Raw genomic sequence first — 21,922 nt, forward strand, 5'->3', positions numbered from 1 at the left:
GTTTAATGGTTTTGGTCTTGAATCTGCGTCTAATGGGTCAGGTTTGGGGGGGGGTCTGCATTTATTGAAAATTCTTGTATTTAAAGGGTCTGGTCCTAGATCTGTATTCGATCAGCGCTCAGAAATCTCTATTTATGGGGGGCTGGTCTGGGGTCTGTATTTGTCTAGCAGCCTGGGGGGTGTATTTGAGGGGCCTGGATCTTTAAATAGGAGGTGTGATCAAGGGTCTATTTATTTAGAGGGTTGGTATTTAGGGAGAGTTTGGTCTGGGAAGGGGGGTGCTACATTTAGAGGGCCTTATTTATGGTCTGCATTAGTTTATGGGTTGTATTCAGCGGTCTGGTCTTAGATTTGTGGTTATACAGGGCTTTTTTTTTGCATTGAATGGTCCGGTCTGGGGTCTGTGTTCATTTTGGGATCTGATTAAGGTGGTCTATGTATAAGATACACTGACCCCCATATTATGGAGCTCATGTATAAGACCCTCGTGTGATAAGAGGAGTATAGGTGTGGCGCCCCTGAGGGTTCAGTCGCCACAGAGGTACTGCACCTCACTCAGAGGTGTGGTGTCTCCCTTCACTCAGGTAAGGAGGGAGTGCTGCCCGGAACCCCAACACCTGCATCCAACACTACACTGCTCCAGGTCGACTGGAGGGGCGACATGCAGAGCGCAGCTGCTGAGCCCTGTCCCTGATTGGAGTGGGGGGAACCCAAAGGTAGGGGGAACCAGTAGTGGGTGTGGATGGAGGAAGTAGTTTAGGGGAGCACTCATACAGTAAAGATATAAAAAGAAGCCATCTTAGAATAGTGCAGTCCAGTCAATGAGAGGAGAGAGTGAAGACAGTCAGGGAGCCGAACCGTGTCAGTGCTCTGCTCCCCAAGCAGGGCCTAGCCTCAGAGGCCCAGGAGGAGAGCAGGGAGGAAGCTCCGTTCTGAAGAAGGGATCCTAGGGGGTACGGCGAGTGCAGGCGGCACCCGTACACCCCGAACCTGCCAGGTGTCAGGAGGATCTAGGACGCAAGAAGGGGACCGGCCCCTGGCCCAGTCATGCAGCTTCAAGCTTCGGCTGGAAAAAACGGAGGCTTCTGACTTCTATAGCCAGAAGCCAAACCCTCACTTCAATCCAAGTAAGGTCAAGCAGGTCTGTGCAACTCCGACGGACAGGGGGGACCTCGCAGCACCCGAACAGGATTCACAGTGGGAAGCGCAGGGCAGGAGGGAGTAAGACCCAGCGTGAAGTCGGTCTAGAGAGGTACATAAGAAAGTGGGGTTCTGCCAGGTACACCCGAGCTGCCTGAGGAAGGACTGAACCCCTGCCTGGTGAATGCAGCGCGACGCGGGAGGCCTGCACCAGTACAGTGCACCTGTGGACTGTCTAAGAACTGTGAGTAAATCTTGGATGACTGCACTGAGCTGCCTCCGCTCCTTTATTTCGCCGGTGCCATTTCCCTCCCTGCACCACCATCCAGTACATCCCCCACACTGCCCTGAGGCCTGCTCCACCTGTGGGGAGCCGTCCCATCACAAGCTGCCCTATCATCTGCCTCAGAGGACTGTTGCAGCGCTGGTGATCCTCACCAGACACCACAGGTGGCGTCACGAAAAATCCCAAAAACCCCATATAATAGAAGTTTCCCCTTTTCACTGACCGTCCTGGGTCACGGACCGGGCCAGCCACCGTGATAACCCCCGCAAGCAGCCATAAGGCCCGGCTGCCGAGTACCCCACGGCCCTGGGGGCGAGTCATAGGCATATCAGCCAATCAGAATACAGATATTTTTTTATTTTTCCCTTTGGAGGAGTGCTCTCTTTTGTATGTGCAGAGTAAGTGTGTGGTCGGGGTTCCCCTTTATGCATCTTACCACACTGGTTTCATCCTCTGTAGCTGCAGTGCATGCTGGGAAAATGCTAATAGATATTGTGTGGCAAGAGGGAAAATGAGCAAAACAAAACATTTTTCATTTCTCCTTTGTGCCTGCATTGCGCCCCGCTCTCTGCCTCCTCGCGGGGAAGAGGAGATGGAAGGGGTGACCTTGCAGCTCGCAGAGTGCAGGATCAATTAATGGCTACCAGAGGGAGCTGTCGCCTCCGGGCAAGAGCGAGCGAGACCCTCGACATTAATACAGAATGTGCAAATACTGAAGAGGAAATGTAAATCTACGCTAATAAAATACCACAATTGACACTTTGGCCCCCAATTCATCGAGATGTTTCTTTCTTTCCGCTTGGTGTAAAAGTCCTTGAAAAATCGCTAAAATTTTCTTCAACCTGTGGACTCACAAAAACCTTTGTCCAACTTATGGTTGTACTAAAGTTTTGAGACTTTTGGCAGTATTCCTACAGTCACCGATACTTTTTAAAAAGTGGGTATAACTGGGTGAGAGACGGAGATAAATTCCTCATAATTTCCGAAAGAAATGTACCCCAGCCCCTGACTGCAGGACTTTTCTTGGAGCACGGCAGCCAAAGGATGCAACAACATTCATAAGAGGCGCACAGCACTAGGGTGCAAAATGCGGGTCTTAAAGAATTCCAAAAACTCGGCTAGCCCTCAGTGATTAGAAACCTCTTACTATTTACATCTGAGGGTTTTTTTTCATACATTTTTTGCTCCTGGAGGTACGTACAAGTGTACACCAGAAACGCGTAAGGTTTTGTCCTCAGGATGGATCCTGCTGTCTTTAAATTAATCTCTAATAAATAGATTGATTTTATGGATGGAAGTGCCGGAAAATCCTTTTTTTCTTCTTCGGTTCTGCATAAATGTAGAACTTTGTCCATAACGTGGAGGGAATGGTGTGGACACGGGAGCTGAGCCTGCCCCAAGGAGGGCATGGTGTGGACACGGGAGCTGAGCCTGCCCCACGGAGGGCATAGTGTGGACACGGGAGCTGAGCCTGCCCCACGGAGGGCATAGTGTGGACACGGGAGCTGAGCCTGCCCCACGGAGGGCATGGTGTGGACACGGGAGCTGAGCCTGCCCCACGGAGGGCATAGTGTGGACACGGGAGCTGAGCCTGCCCCACGGAGGGCATGGTGTGGACACGGGAGCTGAGCCTGCCCCACGGAGGGCATGGTGTGGACACGGGAGCTGAGCCTGCCCCACGGAGGGCGTAGTGTGGACACGGGAGCTGAGCCTGCCCCACAGACGGCATAGTGTGGACACGGGAGCTGAGCCTGCCCCACGGAGGGCATGGTGTGGACACGGGAACTGAGCCTGCCCCACGGAGGGCATAGTGTGGACATTGGAGCTGAGCCTGCCCCAAGGAGGGCATAGTGTGGACTCGGGAGTTGAGCCTGCCCCACGGAGGGCATAGTGTGGACAAGGGAGTTGAGCCTGCCCCAAGGAGGGCATAGTGTGGACACGGGAACCGAGCCTGCCCCACTGAGGGCATAGTGTGGACTCGGGAGTTGAGCCTGCCCCACTGAGGGCATAGTGTGGACTCGGGAGCTGAGCCTGCCTGAAGGAGGGCATAGTGTGGACACGGGAACCGAGCCTGCCCCACTGAGGGCATAGTGTGGACTCGGGAGTTGAGCCTGCCCCACGGAGGGCATAGTGTGGACAAGGGAGCTGAGCCTGCCCCACAGAGGGAATGGTGTGGACACGGGAGCTGAGCCTGCCCCACGGAGGGCATAGTGTGGACACGGGAGCTGAGCCTGCCCCATGGAGGGCATGGTGTGGATAGGGAAGCTGAGCCTGCCCCACAGAGGGAAAGATGTGGACACGGGAGCTGAGCCTGCCCCACGGAGGGCATAGTGTGGACACAGGAGCTGAGCCTGCCCCACGGAGGGAATGGTGTGGACACAGGAGCTGAGCCTGCCACACGGAGGGAATGGTGTGGACACGGGAGCTGGGCCTTCCCCACAGAGGGAATGGTGTGGACACGGGAGCTGAGCCTGCCCCACGGAGGGCATAGTGTGGACACGGGAACTGAGCCTGCCCCACAGAGGGAATGGTGTGGACACGGGAGCTGAGCCTGCCCCACGGAGGGCATAGTGTGGACACAGGAGCTGAGCCTGCCCCACGGAGGGCATAGTGTGGACACAGGAGCTGAGCCTGCCCCATGGAGGGCATGGTGTGGACACGGGAGCTGAGCCTGCCCCACGGAGGGAATGGTGTGGACACGGGAACTGAGCCTGCCCCACGGAGGGAATGGTGTGGACACGGGACATGAGCCTGCCCCATGGAGGGCATGGTGTGGACACAGGAGCTGAGCCTGCCAAACGGAGGGAATGGTGTGGACACGGGAGCTGGGCCTGCCCCACAGAGGGAAAGGTGTGGACACGGGAGCTGAGCCTGCCCCATGGAGGGCATAGTGTGGACACGGGATCTGAGCCTGCCCCATGGAGGGCATGGTGTGGACAAGGGAATTGAGCCTGCCCCATGGAGGGCATGGTGTGGACATGGGAACTGAGCCTGTCCCACGGAGGGAATGGTGTGGACACGGGAGCTGAGCCTGCCCCACGGAGGGCATGGTGTGGACACGGGAGCTGAGCCTGCCCCGCGGAGGGCATGGTGTGGACACAGGAGCTGAGCCTGCCCCACGGAGGGAATGGTGTGGACACGGAACTGAGCCTGCCCCACGGAGGGCATGGTGTGGACACAGGAGCTCAGCCTGCCCCACGGAGGGCATGGTGTGGACACAGGAGCTGAGCCTGCCACAAAAGGGAATGGTGTGGACACGGGAGCTGGGCCTGCCCCACAGAGGGAATGGTGTGGACACGGGAGCTGAGCCTGCCACACGGAGGGAATCGTGTGGACACAGGAGCTGAGCCTGCCCCACGGAGGGCATGGTGTGGACACAGGAACTGAGCCTGTCACACGGAGGGAATGGTGTGGACACGGGAGCTGAGCCTGCCCCACGGAGGGCATAGTGTGGACACGGGAACTGAGCCTGCCCCACAGAGGGAATGGTGTGGACATGGGAGCTGAGCCTGCCCCACGGAGGGCATAGTGTGGACACAGGAGCTGAGCCTGCCCCACGGAGGGCATAGTGTGGACACAGGAGCTGAGCCTGCCCCATGGAGGGCATGGTGTGGACACGGGAGCTGAGCCTGCCCCACGGAGGGAATGGTGTGGACACGGGAGCTGAGCCTGCCCCACGGAGGGAATGGTGTGGACACGGGAACTGAGCCTGCCCCACGGAGGGAATGGTGTGGACACGGTGACTTGAGCCTGCCCCATGGAGGGCATGGTGTGGACACAGGAGCTGAGCCTGCCACACGGAGGGAATGGTGTGGACACGGGAGCTGGGCCTGCCCCACAGAGGGAAAGGTGTGGACACGGGAGCTGAGCCTGCCCCACGGAGGGCATAGTGTGGACACGGGATCTGAGCCTGCCCCATGGAGGGCATGGTGTGGACAAGGGAACTGAGCCTGCCACACGGAAGGAATGGTGTGGACACAGGAGCTGAGCCTGCCTCACGGAGGGCATAGTGTGGACACAGGAGCTGAGCCTGCCCCATGGAGGGCATGGTGTGGACACGGGAGCTGAGCCTGCCCCACGGAGGGAATGGTGTGGACACGGGAACTGAGCCTGCCCCACGGAGGGAATGGTGTGGACACGGGACATGAGCCTGCCCCATGGAGGGCATGGTGTGGACACAGGAGCTGAGCCTGCCCCACAAAGGGAAAGGTGTGGACACGGGAGCTGAGCCTGCCCCACGGAGGGCATAGTGTGGACACGGGAACTGAGCCTGCCCCACAGAGGGAATGGTGTGGACACAGGAGCTGAGCCTGCCCCATGGAGGGCATGGTGTGGACACGGGAGCTGAGCCTGCCCCACGGAGGGAATGGTGTGGACACGGGAGCTGAGCCTGCCCCACGGAGGGAATGGTGTGGACACGGGAACTGAGCCTGCCCCACGGAGGGAATGGTGTGGACACGGTGACCTGAGCCTGCCCCATGGAGGGCATGGTGTGGACACAGGAGCTGAGCCTGCCACACGGAGGGAATGGTGTGGACACGGGAGCTGGGCCTGCCCCACAGAGGGAAAGGTGTGGACACGGGAGCTGAGCCTGCCCCATGGAGGGCATAGTGTGGACACGGGATCTGAGCCTGCCCCATGGAGGGCATGGTGTGGACAAGGGAATTGAGCCTGCCCCATGGAGGGCATGGTGTGGACATGGGAACTGAGCCTGCCCCACGGAGGGAATGGTGTGGACACGGGAGCTGAGCCTGCCCCACGGAGGGCATGGTGTGGACACGGGAGCTGAGCCTGCCCCGCGGAGGGCATGGTGTGGACACAGGAGCTGAGCCTGCCCCACGGAGGGAATGGTGTGGACACGGAACTGAGCCTGCCCCACGGAGGGCATGGTGTGGACACAGGAGCTGAGCCTGCCCCACGGAGGGCATGGTGTGGACACAGGAGCTGAGCCTGCCACAAAAGGGAATGGTGTGGACACGGGAGCTGGGCCTGCCCCACAGAGGGAATGGTGTGGACACGGGAGCTGAGCCTGCCACACGGAGGGAATCGTGTGGACACAGGAGCTGAGCCTGCCCCACGGTGGGCATGGTGTGGACACAGGAACTGAGCCTGTCACACGGAGGGAATGGTGTGGACACGGGAGCTGGGCCTGCCCCACAGAAGAAATGGTGTGGACACGGGAGCTGAACCTGCCCCACGGAGGGAATGGTATGGACACGGGAGCTGAGCCTGCCCCACGGAGGGCATGGTGTGGACACGGGAGCTGAGCCTGCCCCATGGAGGGAATGGTGTGGACACAGGAGCTGAGCCTGCCCCACGGAGGGCATGGTGTGGACACGGGAGCTGAGCCTGTCCCACGGAGGACATGGTGTGGACACGGGAGCTGAGCCTGCCCCACGAAGGGCATGGTGTGGACACGGGAGCAGAGCCTGTCCCACGGAGGGCATAGTGTGGACACGGGAGCTGAGCCTGCCCCACGGAGCGCATGGTGTGGACACGGGAGCTGAGCCTGCCCCACGGAGGGCATGGTGTGGACACGGGAGCTGTCCACCATCCACCCCAGTAGCAGTTATTACCACTTAAACTCTGCTGCAATGGCCAGAATCAGATATAACGTGGACATTTAACCCCACAGATGCCACTGTCAATAACAACTGTGGAATCTATACAGTAAGACATAACTGTACCAGATAATAAATAGAGAAACCCTTTAACCGAAAAAATAGCAATTTGCAGAGTTGCAACTTGAATCTTCTGTCACGCATGTGTAATTTCTAGTGACTGCCACTCTCTATAGTTACACCCACTATTTCCAATACAGCTCAAAGTTTTGCAAAATTATTGATTGTTCCAGCTGTAAAGATGAAAAGTACAATACCACCACAAGATGGCAGTACTTGAAAATCCAGAGACACACACATATAAATCTATGGGCATCAGCATGGATGAAGTTTACATGTACATCCTGTGACCCAGCTACTATAACATAAATTTTTTGCTAGCAAAAAAAAAAAAATAATAGTTCCAGTTCTTACTTTTAACCGTGAGATACATGGACTTGCTGACGTCAGCTCCCACATCATTGCTGACCTTGCAGAGGTAGTATCCGCTATCTTCCTCCAGGATGTGCTTAATCAGTAAAGAACCATTGCTGAGGAGCTGAATGCGACCGTTCAGAGCGATGGGCTGAAACTGAGGAACTCCAGCACCTGCGGAGACAGAAGAGACGCACTAATTACTAAAGAAAAATCCATATTTTATTCTATATAAGCATTTAACGGGGACCCGTCACTTGCCATAAACACTTATTGTTTTTCCCTGGTGAAAATGCCGCTGTTCTCCTGAATCCAGCATTGCTTTTCTGTTGTCCCTATTCCTCTGTGTTCCTGAGATATGGTCTCCTCTTCACTGTATATAATTATCATCTTGTTATCCAACTGGGCGTGGCCCTCAAGAGTACCGTGTGTTACGCCCACTTGACTAACAAGCCTAGATTTTTATACAGGGAAGAAGAAGCCATACCTCGGGAACAGAGAGGCGCAAGAACAAAAGAGAAACATCACCGGATTCAGGAGAACAGCGGTATTTACACCAGGTAATAACATGACATCTTTACACCAGGAGGTAGGTCAGCTTTACGTCACTTTTTACACTTTGCTCTTCTTTATCTTGTGGTAATGTGATGTCTCTGACATCATTCACATTCAGAGCTGCATTCAAAATTGTCCCGATTCCCTGCATGATGGATATTTAGATAACACATCATTTGGCAGGGCCATCCAATGCCTGCAGGAGATGAACCATCCACCGGGGCGACCATCCAATGCCTGCAGGAGATGAACCATCCACCGGAGCGACCATCCAATGCCTGCAGGAGATGACCCATCCACCAGAGCAACCATCCAATGCCAGCAGGAGATGAACCATCCACCAGAGCGACCATCCAATGCCTGCAGGAGATGAACCATCCACCGGGGCGACCATCCAATGCCTGCAGGAGATGAACCATCCACCGGGGCGACCATCCAATGCCTGCAGGAGATGAACCATCCTCCGGAGCGACCATCCAATGCCTGCAGGAGATGAACCATCCACCGGAGTGACCATCCAATGCCTGCAGGAGATGAACCATCCACCGGGGCGACCATCCAATGCCTGCAGGAGATGAACCATCCACCGGGGCGACCATCCAATGCCTGCAGGAGATAAACCATCCACCGGAGCAACCATCCAATGCCTGTAGGAGATGAACCATCCACCGGGGCGACCATCCAATGCCTGCAGGAGATGAACCATCCACCGGGGCGACCATCCAATGCCTACAGGAGATGAACCATCCACCGGGGCGACCATCCAATGCCTGCAGGAGATGAACCGTCCACCGGGGCGAACATCCAATGCCTGCAGGAGATGAACCATCCACCGGGGCGACCATCCAATGCCTGCAGGAGATGAACTATCCACCGGAGCGACCATCCAATGCCTGCAGGAGATGAACCGTCCACCGGGGCGACCATCCAATGCCTGCAGGAGATGAACCGTCCACCGGGGCGAACATCCAATGCCTGCAGGAGATGATCCGTCCACCGGGGCGACCATCCAATGCCTGCAGGAGATGAACCATCCACCGGGGCAACCATCCAATGCCGGCAGGAGATGAACCATCCACCGGGGCGACCATCCAATGCCTGCAGGAGATGAACCGTCCACCGGGGCGAACATCCAATGCCTGCAGGAGATGAACCGTCCACCGGGGCGACCATCCAATGCCTGCAGGAGATGAACCATCCACCGGGGCGACCATCCAATGCCTGCAGGAGATGAACCGTCCACCGGAGCGACCATCCAATGCCTGCAGGAGCTAAACTATCCACCGGAGCAACCATCCAATGCCTGCAGGAGATGACCCGTCCACCGGGGCAACCAGCCAATGCCTATAGGAGATGAACCGTCCACCGGGGCGACCAGCCAATGCCTGCAGAAGATGAACAGTCCACCGGAGCGACCATCCAATGCCTGCAGGAGATGAACCATCCACCGGGGCGACCATCCAATGCCTGCAGGAGATGAACCATCCACCGGAGCGACCATCCAATGCCTGCAGGAGATGAACCATCCACCAGAGCGACCATCCAATGCCTGCAGGAGATGAACCATCCACCAGGGCGACCATCCAATGCATGCAGGAGATGAACCATCCACCGGAGCGACCATCCAATGCCTGCAGGAGAAGAAACATCCACCGGAGCGACCATCCAATGCCTGCAGGAGATGAACCATCCACCGAGGCGACCATCCAATGCCTGCAGGAGATGAACAATCCACCAGGGCAACCAGCCAATGCCTGCAGAAGATGAACCGTCCACCGGGGAACCAGCCAATGCCTGCAGGAGATGAATTTTCCACCGGTGCGACCATCCTATGCCTGTAAGAGATGAACCATACACCGGTGCGACCATCCTATGCCTGCAGGAGATGAACCATCCACCAGGGCGACCATCCAATGCCTGCAGGAGCTAAACTATCCACCGGGGCGATCATCCTATGCCTGCAGGAGATGAACCATACACCGGGGCGACCACCAAAATGTTGCATGCAACTTTGGATGTGAATGGTGTATAGGATTTAACCCTTTAGTGTAGAGTTATAATATAGGCTCCAGAAAGGAATTTCATACTTACCTAATTGTTCATAGCAAATCCAAGTTTATTAATTAATTTTGTATCAGTCTTGGAAGCAATTTGCAGGAAAATAAAAATCGTTGCAAATAATTAGGGGCTAAAATTGTGCAAAAATTTTAGTTTGATTGTGGTGATCGCCAAAATGTAAAAAAAAAAGAAAAAAAAAGGTAGACGAGGTAGTTTTGGAAAAGTGTGGCATTCAATTGTCAGCCAATAGGGTTTGTTTCATCAATATGAAGATGGAGGTGGAGGTCTGCTACCCGGCACTCCGCCGATCTAGTGATACCTGGTGCTGGGGACGACACCAGACACGCAATGTTCAGAGCCGATACAGTGCTGTACACCGTGCAGTGGCCATTCAGGGGTACTGCAGGTCATCTTCTATTGAGGTGAATGTAATCTGCCATGAAGTACCCGAGATCGGCCACAACACAGTGTACGGCGCTGTGGTTTTCTGCCTCTGTACACTGTGTACATCTAGCCCCCGAGGGACTTGGTAACAGCTGACCAGTGGGAGTGGTGGGTGTTGGACCATCACTGATCTGATACTTACCGAAATAGTCCCATCAATATCAAGATTCTGCATACTCCCTTCAAGCTGAGTAACAAAAAATGGCATACATTTGCAAATTGAAAGCTGGGATAGAGCTTTTCTGATTTTCAGCAACTCCCCAAGTTCTGACTTTTATCAAACACCATATTTTATGTATCTGTATTGGGTTTGGAGTTCCAAAATCCTCAGCCTCCCTTCACACAAAGCTATAGAAATATAGCTCCTCTGAGCCACCACTAGGGGGAACTCACTGGATATGGTACTATATTAGGATCAATGAGCTCAATAGGAGTTGTATGAATCTGCCGTGTGCAGTGAGCTCCCCCTAGTGGCATCTGCAGGTAAACTCTGTCTGATAGAACTATTTTTTATTTTTTTATTTTTGATGTATAAAACGGATGTCAAGGTCCGCACCGGAGAATCCTGACACTCGCACTGTGAGGATTCACAAGTCTGCAGTCACACAGAATGACTGCAGACTTCTACCTCAAGTCTGGACAACCCCTTTAAGGTTCTTGTGCACTGGAGACAGTCATGAGAAACAGAAAAGGGTCTTCCCCCAAACTGTTCCCACAAAGCTGCAAGCTACAATTGTCCACAATTTCTCCTGCTGAAGTATTAAGAGGCATCATTGTCATAGTACAGAACACGTCTCCTCCAGAGTCCAGTGCTGGCGGCTTTACACCACTCCATCCGACGCTTGGCATTGTGCTTGGTGATGTACGGCTGTATGCAGCTGCTCGGCCATGAAGCTCCTGGTGGGGGCGCAGTGTTTGTGCTGATACCAGAGGAGGTCCGGACTCTGCAGTTATGGGGTCAGCAGAGCGGTGGTGACTTTTCTGTCCTCTGCTCCTCAGCACTTGGCCCCCCGTTCTCTCTGTAACGTTACGGGGTCTCCACTTTGGGACTGAGTTGCTGCGGTTCCTTCCACGTCTCAAAAATATCACTCACAGGTGATGGGGGAAGATTCAGGAGGAAGAAATGTCATGGACGGACTTGTTACCCCGGTGGCTCCTATTACAGGACCGCGCTGGTATCAGTGAGCTCTGCACCATCAGCCGTTCTGCCTCATGTTAGTAAAGGCAGATGGCATGGCGGGGGGCGGAGGTTATACACCGGGGCGATGGTGCTGAAGGAAAAACTCAAATTCAATGATTAGATAGATAGAAAGGAGGCCAGCTCCAGCCTTAAGTAATAAAATATTTTGTATTTACTGAATAGTTTTCCAATTGACTGGAGATTATTTAAGGCCTGTGTTGCCGTCTCCTCGGTGGGAGCGTGGTGCGGTGTAACGAGCGCTCGTGTCTGGTGATTAAGCTTTCCACTCAATTTCCTTAGGGAATGAATAAATTACAATGAAAACAGCAGAGACAGTCAGCTGAGAGCCAAATGTCTCAATGACACAGGCAAACAGCCACGGCCATCCACAGAAAGTCACAGCGCTAAACACATTTGTTCATCCATAATGCACCTCCTGGATCACAAGGGACATCCTCCTGGTAATATCATGTCCTAATTTATCATTTTAGTGGTCGTTCCTTAGTTTTTTCTGATACTCAACATCAAATGTGCTTTGTTGACAAACTGTAAAATGATAACATTCTGCCTCTCGGCAGCCACCACTAGGGGGAGCATACTGTCTACAGATTATACATTGATGTCATTAATAACACAGCACGGTGCTGCTCTCCATAAAAGAACTTTATCAAATAAAGGGAATCTACGGCCACAAAATAGCCTATTGCTTAAGTCTTTGTCTTGCATGTATTAATTACAATGTTGTTGTTTTCGTCATAACATCGATCCTTCTCACCCTGACTTCCTGTGATATCGGGAAGCGTTTTCAGGAGCCACATTATCATCAGAGGCAGGATTACAAATGACAGAAGCCAGGACAGTTTGTGGGGCCTTACCTTTAGAGTATTTCCACACTATTGTAGGCACAGGGTAACCCTCCGCGGAGCAGTTCAGTATCACAGCTTTTCTAAAAATCCCATCTTGATCAGTGGGTTGGACCACAAATCTAGGAGGAACTATAAGTATAGACATTAGGAAACATTTGTCGTTACTTTATTGTACACAATCAACTTGTAATAATACGAAATGGCCAGTAGGGGGTGGCCAATTACAAAGTATAGGTGACGGTCCTGAGTAAATTATACACTGACAGCGGAGGTACAGTATTAGAAGGATTATTTACATCAGTTTAATACACCAACAAAGATATCGGTAAGATGAATAAATCCGCCAGATACCACAACACAGACAAGAAGACGGCTTTACTGTACCCCGAGCTGGGAGCTGCTGATACTCTCATTACTTTTCCTTTAAAGGGGTTTTCCCACGAACAAAAGTTCATTTTAAAAATTGTCTGTGTCTGACCGTGTGCGGAACATACCACATCTCCTGGGCAGGAAGCAAAAGACAATATTATTATTATTATTATTATTATTTATTATTATAGCACCATTAATTCCATGGCGCTTTATATGTTTAAAATATAGAAAACAACAAGTACAATAATTTGAACAAAAACGAAGAGGTGGGTCTTCAGGCTCCTTTTGAAGGTTTCCACGGTAGGTGAGAGTCTGATACGTTGGGGTAGAGAGTTCCAGAGTAGGGGGGAAGCACGGGAGAAATCTTGTATGCGATTGTGGGAAGAGGAGATAAGAGGGGAGTAGAGCAGGAGATCTTGTGAGGATCGGAGGTTGCGTGCAGGTAAGTACCGGGAGAGTAGGTCACAGATGTATGGAGGAGACAGGTTGTGGATGGCTTTATATGCCATGGTTAGGGGTTTTACCTGGAGTCTCTGGGCAATGGGGAGCCGTGAAGGGATTGACAGAGGTGAGAGGCCGGGGAATAGCGGGGGGATTAGTCGGGCAGCAGAGTTTAGGATGGATTGGAGAGGTGCGAGAGTGTTAGAGGGGAGGCCACAGAGCAGGAGGTTGCAGTAGTCAAGGCGGGAGATGATGAGGGCGTGCACTAGTGTATTTGCAGATTCATGGTTTAGGAATGTGCGGATCCGGGAGATATTTTTGAGTTGGAGTCGGCAGGAAGTGGAAAGGGCTTGGATATGTGGCTTGAAGGAGAGATCAGAGTCCAGGGTTACCCCAAGGCAGCGAGCTTGTGGGACTGGGGAGAGTGAACAGCCATTGATTTTGGTGGATAGGTCAGTTGGGGGGCTTGAATGAGAGGGTGGAAAGATGGCGAATTCTGTTTTGTCCATGTTACGTTTTAGAAATCTAGCAGAGAAGAAGGATGAGATAGCGGCCAGACATTGCGGGATTCTGGTTAGTAAGGAGGAAATATCGGGTCCAGAGAGGTAGATCTGCGTGTCATCAGCATAGAGGTGATACTGAAAGCCGTACAATACAGACATTACAGCACGGGATCACAGAGGACTCATTTGGGAGGTAAAATATTTCACTGTCTGTTTTTAAACAATATTTTACCTCACTAAATCAATCCTCTACGATCACCGGCTGTAATGTCTGTATTGCATTTTGCTTCCTCCCCGGCCCAGGAGATGTGGTATGATCCGCATAATGTCAGACACAGACGATTTTTAAAATGAATTTCTGTTCATGGGAAAACCCCTTTAGCACCATGTAACACCGCACAAATCTAACTCCTCCAGATATTAGGGGCACTGTCTGTCCAAGAATATGTATCCATGACCCCCAGAATCAGGGAGTAAAGAGCCAAAATTACTGCACAAACTTCTACTCTACTCACTTCTAACTTACATTCCTATACATAGGGGCAGTATTATAGTAGATATATTCTTGTACATAGGGGCAGTATTATAGCAGTTATATTCTTGTACATAGGGGCAGTATTATAGTAGTTATATTCTTGTACATAGGGGCAGTATTATAGCAGTTATATTCTTGTACATAGGGGGGCAGTATTATAGTAGTTATATTCTTGTACATAGGGGCAGTATTATAGTAGTTATATTCTTATACATAGGAGCAGTATTATAGTAGTTATATTCTTGTACATAGGAGCAGTATTATAGTAGTTATGTTCTTGTACATAGGGGGCAGTATTATAGTAGTTATATTCTTGTACATAGGGGCAGTATTATAGTAGTTATATTCTTGTACATAGGGAGCAGTATTATAGTAGTTATATTCTTGTACATAGGGAGCAGTATTATAGTAGTTATATTCTTGTACATAGGAGCAGTATTATAGTAGTTATATTCTTGTACATAGGGAGCAGTATTATAGTAGTTATATTCTTGTACATAGGAGCAGTATTATAGTAGTTATATTCTTGTACATAGGAGCAGTATTATAGTAGTTATATTCTTGTACATAGGGAGCAGTATTATAGTAGTTATATTCTTGTACATAGGGGCAGTATTATAGTAGTTATATTCTTGTACATAGGGGGCAGTATTATAGTAGTTATATTTTAGTATATAGGAGCAGTATTATAGTAGTTATATTCTTGTACATAGGGAGCAGTATTATAGTAGTTATATTCTTGTACATAGGGGGCAGTATTATAGTAGTTATATTCTTGTACATAGGGGCAGTATTATAGCAGTTATATTCTTGTACATAGGGGGCAGTATTATAGTAGCTATATTCTTGTACATAGGGGCAGTATTATAGCAGTTATATTCTTGTACATAGGGGCAGTATTATACCAGTTATATTCTTGTACATAGGGGGCAGTATTATAGTAGTTGTATTCTTGTACATAGGGGCAGTATTATAGTAGTTATATTCTTGTACATAGGGGGCAGTATTATAGTAGCTATATTCTTGTACATAGGGGCAGTATTATAGCAGTTATATTCTTGTACATAGGGGCAGTATTATAGCAGTTATATTCTTGTACATAGGGGCAGTATTATAGCAGTTATATTCTTGTACATAGGGGGCAGTATTATAGTAGTTGTATTCTTGTACATAGGGGCAGTATTATAGTAGATATATTCTTGTACATAGGGGGCAGTATCATAGTAGTTCTATTCTTGTACATAGGGGGCAGTATCATAGTAGTTATATTCTTGTACATAGGAGCAGTATTATAGTAGTTATATTCTTGAACATAGGAGCAGTATTATAGTAGTTATATTCTTGTACATAGGGGGCAGTATTATAGTAGTTATATTCTTGTACATAGGAGCAGTATTATAGTAGTTATATTCTTGTACATAGGAGCAGTATTATAGTAGTTATATTCTTGTACATAGGGGGCAGTATTATAGTAGTTATATTCTTGTACATAGTGGCAGTATTATAGTAGTTATATTCTTGTACATAGGAGCAGTATTATAGTAGTTATATTCCTGTACATAGGGACAGTATTATAGTAGTTATATTCCTGTACATAGTGGCAGTATTATAGTAGTTATATTCTTGTACATAGGAGCAGTATTATAGTAGTTATACTCTTGTACATAGGAGCAGTATTATAGTAGTTATATTCTTGTACATAGGAGCAGTATTATAGTAGTTATATTCTTGTACATAGGGGGCAGTATTATAGTAGTTATATTCTTGTACATAGGAGCAGTATTATAGCAGTTATATTCTTGTACATAGGGAGCAGTATTATAGCAGTTATATTCTTGTACATAGGGGCAGTATTATAGCAGTTATATTCTTGTAAATAGGAGCAGTATTATAGTAGTTATATTCTTGTACATAGGGGGCAGTATTATTGTAGTTATATTCCTGTACATAGGAGCAGTATTATAGTAGTTATATTCCTATACATAGGGAGCAGTATTATAGTAGTTATATTCTTGTACATAGGGGCAGTATTATAGCAGTTATATTCTTGTAAATAGGAGCAGTATTATAGCAGTTATATTCTTGTACATAGGAGCAGTATTATAGCAGTTATATTCTTGTACATAGGGAGCAGTATTATAGCAGTTATATTCTTGAACATAGGGGCAGTATTATAGTAGTTATATTCTTGTACATAGGGAGCAGTATTATAGCAGTTATATTCTTGTACATAGGGAGCAGTATTATAGCAGTTATATTCTTGAACATAGGGGCAGTATTATAGTAGTTATATTCCTATACATAGGGAGCAGTATTATAGTAGTTATATTCTTGTACATAGGGAGCAGTATTATAGTAGTTATATTCCTATACATAGGGAGCAGTATTATAGCAGTTATATTCTTGTACATAGGGAGCAGTATTATAGCAGTTATATTCTTGTACATAGGGAGCAGTATTATAGCAGTTATATTCTTGAACATAGGGGCAGTATTATAGTAGTTATATTCTTGTACATAGGGATCAGTATTATAGCTAAACAGCTATTTAACACTTTCAACTCTCTCCTTCGTCCCCCAGCACCTCCTCCCTCTTCTCTCATCTCAGCCGACGACTTTGCCTCATTCTTCAAACAGAAGATTGACACCATCAGACAAAACTTTGGCCTAAAGTCCACACCACCCCTCCTCATATCTACTCAACCATCCTCCTCCAAACCCCACTTCTCCACCATTACAGAAGGTCAAGTCTCCTCTTTACTCTCCAAATCACACCTCACCACCTGCGAACTTGACCCAATCCCATCCCACCTCATCACTAACCTCACCTCAGTCTTCATCCCAACCCTAACCCACCTCTTCAATCTATCACTAACAACCGGAGTCTTCCCCTCATGTTTCAAACATGCCGCAATCACACCCATCCTCAAAAAGCCCTCCCTTGACCCTTCCTCTCTGACCAGCTACCGCCCCATATCACTTCTCCCCTTTGCCTCAAAACTTCTAGAACAACATGTCCACCTTGAACTGTCCTCCCACCTCTCCTCCTGCTCCCTCTTCGACCGTCTACAATCTGGCTTCCGACCGCATCACTCGACTGAAACTGCCCTGACCAAAGTCACCAACGACCTACTAAATGCCAAATCCAAGCGACACTACTCCATCCTCCTCCTTCTGGACCTGTCATCTGCCTTTGACACAGTGGACCATTCCCTCTTACTCCAGATTCTCTCATCTCTTGGCATCACGGACTTGGCTCTATCTTGGATCTCCTCATACTTAACAGACAGGACATTCAGCGTCTCCCACTCACGCACCACCTCCTCATCTCGCCCCCTATCTGTCGGTGTCCCCCAAGGTTCAGTTCTAGGACCCCTGCTCTTCTCCATCTACACCTTCGGCCTGGGACAGCTCATAGAGTCTCACGGCTTTCAGTATCACCTCTATGCTGACGACACACAGATCTACCTCTCTGGACCCGATATCTCCTCCCTACTAACCAGAATCCCACAATGTCTGTCCGCCATCTCATCCTTCTTCTCCGACAGGTTTCTAAAACTCAACATGGATAAAACAGAGTTCATCATCTTTCCACCCTCTCATTCACATCCCCCATCCGACCTATCCATCAACGTCAATGGCTGTTCACTCTCCCCAGTCCCACAAGCTCGCTGCCTTGGGGTAACCCTGGACTCTGATCTCTCCTTCAAGCCACATATTCAAGCCCTTTCCACCTCCTGCCGACTCCAACTCAAAAACATCTCCCGGATCCGTGCATTCCTCAGCAAAGACTCTGCAAAAACACTAGTGCATGCCCTCATCATATCCCGCCTCGACTACTGCAACCTCCTGCTCCGTGGCATCCCTTCCAACACTCTTGCACCTCTCCAATCTATCCTAAACTCTGCTGCTCGACTAATCCACCTGTCCCCCCGCTATTCCCCGGCCTCTCCTCTCTGTCAATCCCTTCACTGGCTCCCTATTGCCCAGAGAATTCAGTTCAAAACTCTAACCATGGCATACAAAGCCATCCACAACCTGTCTCCCCCATACATCTGTGACCTAGTCTCCCGGTACTTACCTGCACGCAACCTCCGATCCTCACAAGATCTCCTGCTCTACTCCCCTCTTATCTCCTCCTCCCACACTCGTATACAAGATTTCTCCCGTGCTTCCCCCCTACTCTGGAACTCTCTACCCCAACATATCAGACTCTCGCCGACCGTGGAAACCTTCAAAAGGAACCTGAAGACCCACCTCTTCCGACAAGCCTACAACCTGCAGTAAACACCACTGCACGACCAGCTCTACCCTCACCTACTGTATCCTCACCCATCCCTCGTAGACTGTGAGCCCTCGCGGGCAGGGTCCTCGCTCCTCCTGTACCAGTCGCTGACTCGTTTTGTTAAGATTATGTAAATGCTTTTGTTATGTATATCCCTATCACATGTAAAGCGCCATGGAATAAATGGCGCTATAATAATAAATAATAATAATAATAATAGTAGTTATAGTCTTGTACATAGAGGACAGTATTATAGTAGTTATATTCTTGTACATAGGGGCAGTATTATAGTAGTTATATTCTTGTACATAGGGGCAGTATTATAGTAGTTATATTCTTGTACATAGGAGCAGTATTATAGTAGTTATATTCTTGTACATAGGGGCAGTATTATAGTAGTTATATTCTTGTACATAGGAGCAGTATTATAGCAGTTATATTCTTGTACATAGGGAGCAGTATTATAGCAGTTATATTCTTGTACATAGGAGCAGTATTATAGTAGTTATATTCTTGTACATAGGAGCAGTATTATAGTAGTTATATTCTTGTACATAGGGGGCAGTATTATAGTAGTTATATTCTTGTACATAGGAGCAGTATTATAGTAGTTATATTCTTGTACATAGGAGCAGTATTATAGTAGTTATATTCTTGTACATAGGGGGCAGTATTATAGTAGTTATATTCTTGTACATAGTGGCAGTATTATAGTAGTTATATTCTTGTACATAGGAGCAGTATTATAGTAGTTATATTCCTGTACATAGGGACAGTATTATAGTAGTTATATTCCTGTACATAGTGGCAGTATTATAGTAGTTATATTCTTGTACATAGGAGCAGTATTATAGTAGTTATACTCTTGTACATAGGAGCAGTATTATAGTAGTTATATTCTTGTACATAGGAGCAGTATTATAGTAGTTATATTCTTGTACATAGGGGGCAGTATTATAGTAGTTATATTCTTGTACATAGGAGCAGTATTATAGCAGTTATATTCTTGTACATAGGGAGCAGTATTATAGCAGTTATATTCTTGTACATAGGGGCAGTATTATAGCAGTTATATTCTTGTAAATAGGAGCAGTATTATAGTAGTTATATTCTTGTACATAGGGGGCAGTATTATTGTAGTTATATTCCTGTACATAGGAGCAGTATTATAGTAGTTATATTCCTATACATAGGGAGCAGTATTATAGTAGTTATATTCTTGTACATAGGGGCAGTATTATAGCAGTTATATTCTTGTAAATAGGAGCAGTATTATAGCAGTTATATTCTTGTACATAGGAGCAGTATTATAGCAGTTATATTCTTGTACATAGGGAGCAGTATTATAGCAGTTATATTCTTGAACATAGGGGCAGTATTATAGTAGTTATATTCTTGTACATAGGGAGCAGTATTATAGCAGTTATATTCTTGTACATAGGGAGCAGTATTATAGCAGTTATATTCTTGAACATAGGGGCAGTATTATAGTAGTTATATTCCTATACATAGGGAGCAGTATTATAGTAGTTATATTCTTGTACATAGGGAGCAGTATTATAGTAGTTATATTCCTATACATAGGGAGCAGTATTATAGCAGTTATATTCTTGTACATAGGGAGCAGTATTATAGCAGTTATATTCTTGTACATAGGGAGCAGTATTATAGCAGTTATATTCTTGAACATAGGGGCAGTATTATAGTAGTTATATTCTTGTACATAGGGATCAGTATTATAGCTAAACAGCTATTTAACACTTTCAACTCTCTCCTTCGTCCCCCAGCACCTCCTCCCTCTTCTCTCATCTCAGCCGACGACTTTGCCTCATTCTTCAAACAGAAGATTGACACCATCAGACAAAACTTTGGCCTAAAGTCCACACCACCCCTCCTCATATCTACTCAACCATCCTCCTCCAAACCCCACTTCTCCACCATTACAGAAGGTCAAGTCTCCTCTTTACTCTCCAAATCACACCTCACCACCTGCGAACTTGACCCAATCCCATCCCACCTCATCACTAACCTCACCTCAGTCTTCATCCCAACCCTAACCCACCTCTTCAATCTATCACTAACAACCGGAGTCTTCCCCTCATGTTTCAAACATGCCGCAATCACACCCATCCTCAAAAAGCCCTCCCTTGACCCTTCCTCTCTGACCAGCTACCGCCCCATATCACTTCTCCCCTTTGCCTCAAAACTTCTAGAACAACATGTCCACCTTGAACTGTCCTCCCACCTCTCCTCCTGCTCCCTCTTCGACCGTCTACAATCTGGCTTCCGACCGCATCACTCGACTGAAACTGCCCTGACCAAAGTCACCAACGACCTACTAAATGCCAAATCCAAGCGACACTACTCCATCCTCCTCCTTCTGGACCTGTCATCTGCCTTTGACACAGTGGACCATTCCCTCTTACTCCAGATTCTCTCATCTCTTGGCATCACGGACTTGGCTCTATCTTGGATCTCCTCATACTTAACAGACAGGACATTCAGCGTCTCCCACTCACGCACCACCTCCTCATCTCGCCCCCTATCTGTCGGTGTCCCCCAAGGTTCAGTTCTAGGACCCCTGCTCTTCTCCATCTACACCTTCGGCCTGGGACAGCTCATAGAGTCTCACGGCTTTCAGTATCACCTCTATGCTGACGACACACAGATCTACCTCTCTGGACCCGATATCTCCTCCCTACTAACAGAATCCCACAATGTCTGTCCGCCATCTCATCCTTCTTCTCCGACAGGTTTCTAAAACTCAACATGGATAAAACAGAGTTCATCATCTTTCCACCCTCTCATTCACATCCCCCATCCGACCTATCCATCAACGTCAATGGCTGTTCACTCTCCCCAGTCCCACAAGCTCGCTGCCTTGGGGTAACCCTGGACTCTGATCTCTCCTTCAAGCCACATATTCAAGCCCTTTCCACCTCCTGCCGACTCCAACTCAAAAACATCTCCCGGATCCGTGCATTCCTCAGCAAAGACTCTGCAAAAACACTAGTGCATGCCCTCATCATATCCCGCCTCGACTACTGCAACCTCCTGCTCCGTGGCATCCCTTCCAACACTCTTGCACCTCTCCAATCTATCCTAAACTCTGCTGCTCGACTAATCCACCTGTCCCCCCGCTATTCCCCGGCCTCTCCTCTCTGTCAATCCCTTCACTGGCTCCCTATTGCCCAGAGAATTCAGTTCAAAACTCTAACCATGG

At 48.8% G+C, this 21,922-nt stretch overlaps 1 protein-coding gene across 3 annotated transcripts in view; it reads right to left on the minus strand.

Annotated features, from left to right (window-relative positions):
- The window catches only part of DSCAM (DS cell adhesion molecule), a 673,153-nt gene that overhangs the window by 342,817 nt on the left and 308,414 nt on the right, over positions 1-21,922 (minus strand). For all 3 annotated transcript variants that reach the window (XM_073668460.1, XM_073668459.1, XM_073668461.1), the window contains exons 10-11: positions 12,574-12,693; positions 7,462-7,635 (exon numbers count right to left, since the gene is read on the minus strand). In XM_073668460.1, the coding sequence (XP_073524561.1) occupies positions 7,462-7,635; positions 12,574-12,693 (294 nt within the window). The remainder of the gene's footprint in view (positions 1-7,461; positions 7,636-12,573; positions 12,694-21,922) is intronic.

The sequence above is a fragment of the Phyllobates terribilis genome, unplaced genomic scaffold (genome assembly GCF_046119375.1).
Source record: "Phyllobates terribilis strain yellow unplaced genomic scaffold, ASM4611937v1 Scaffold_2__4_contigs__length_985480577, whole genome shotgun sequence".
NCBI classification, from domain to species: domain Eukaryota; kingdom Metazoa; phylum Chordata; class Amphibia; order Anura; family Dendrobatidae; genus Phyllobates; species Phyllobates terribilis.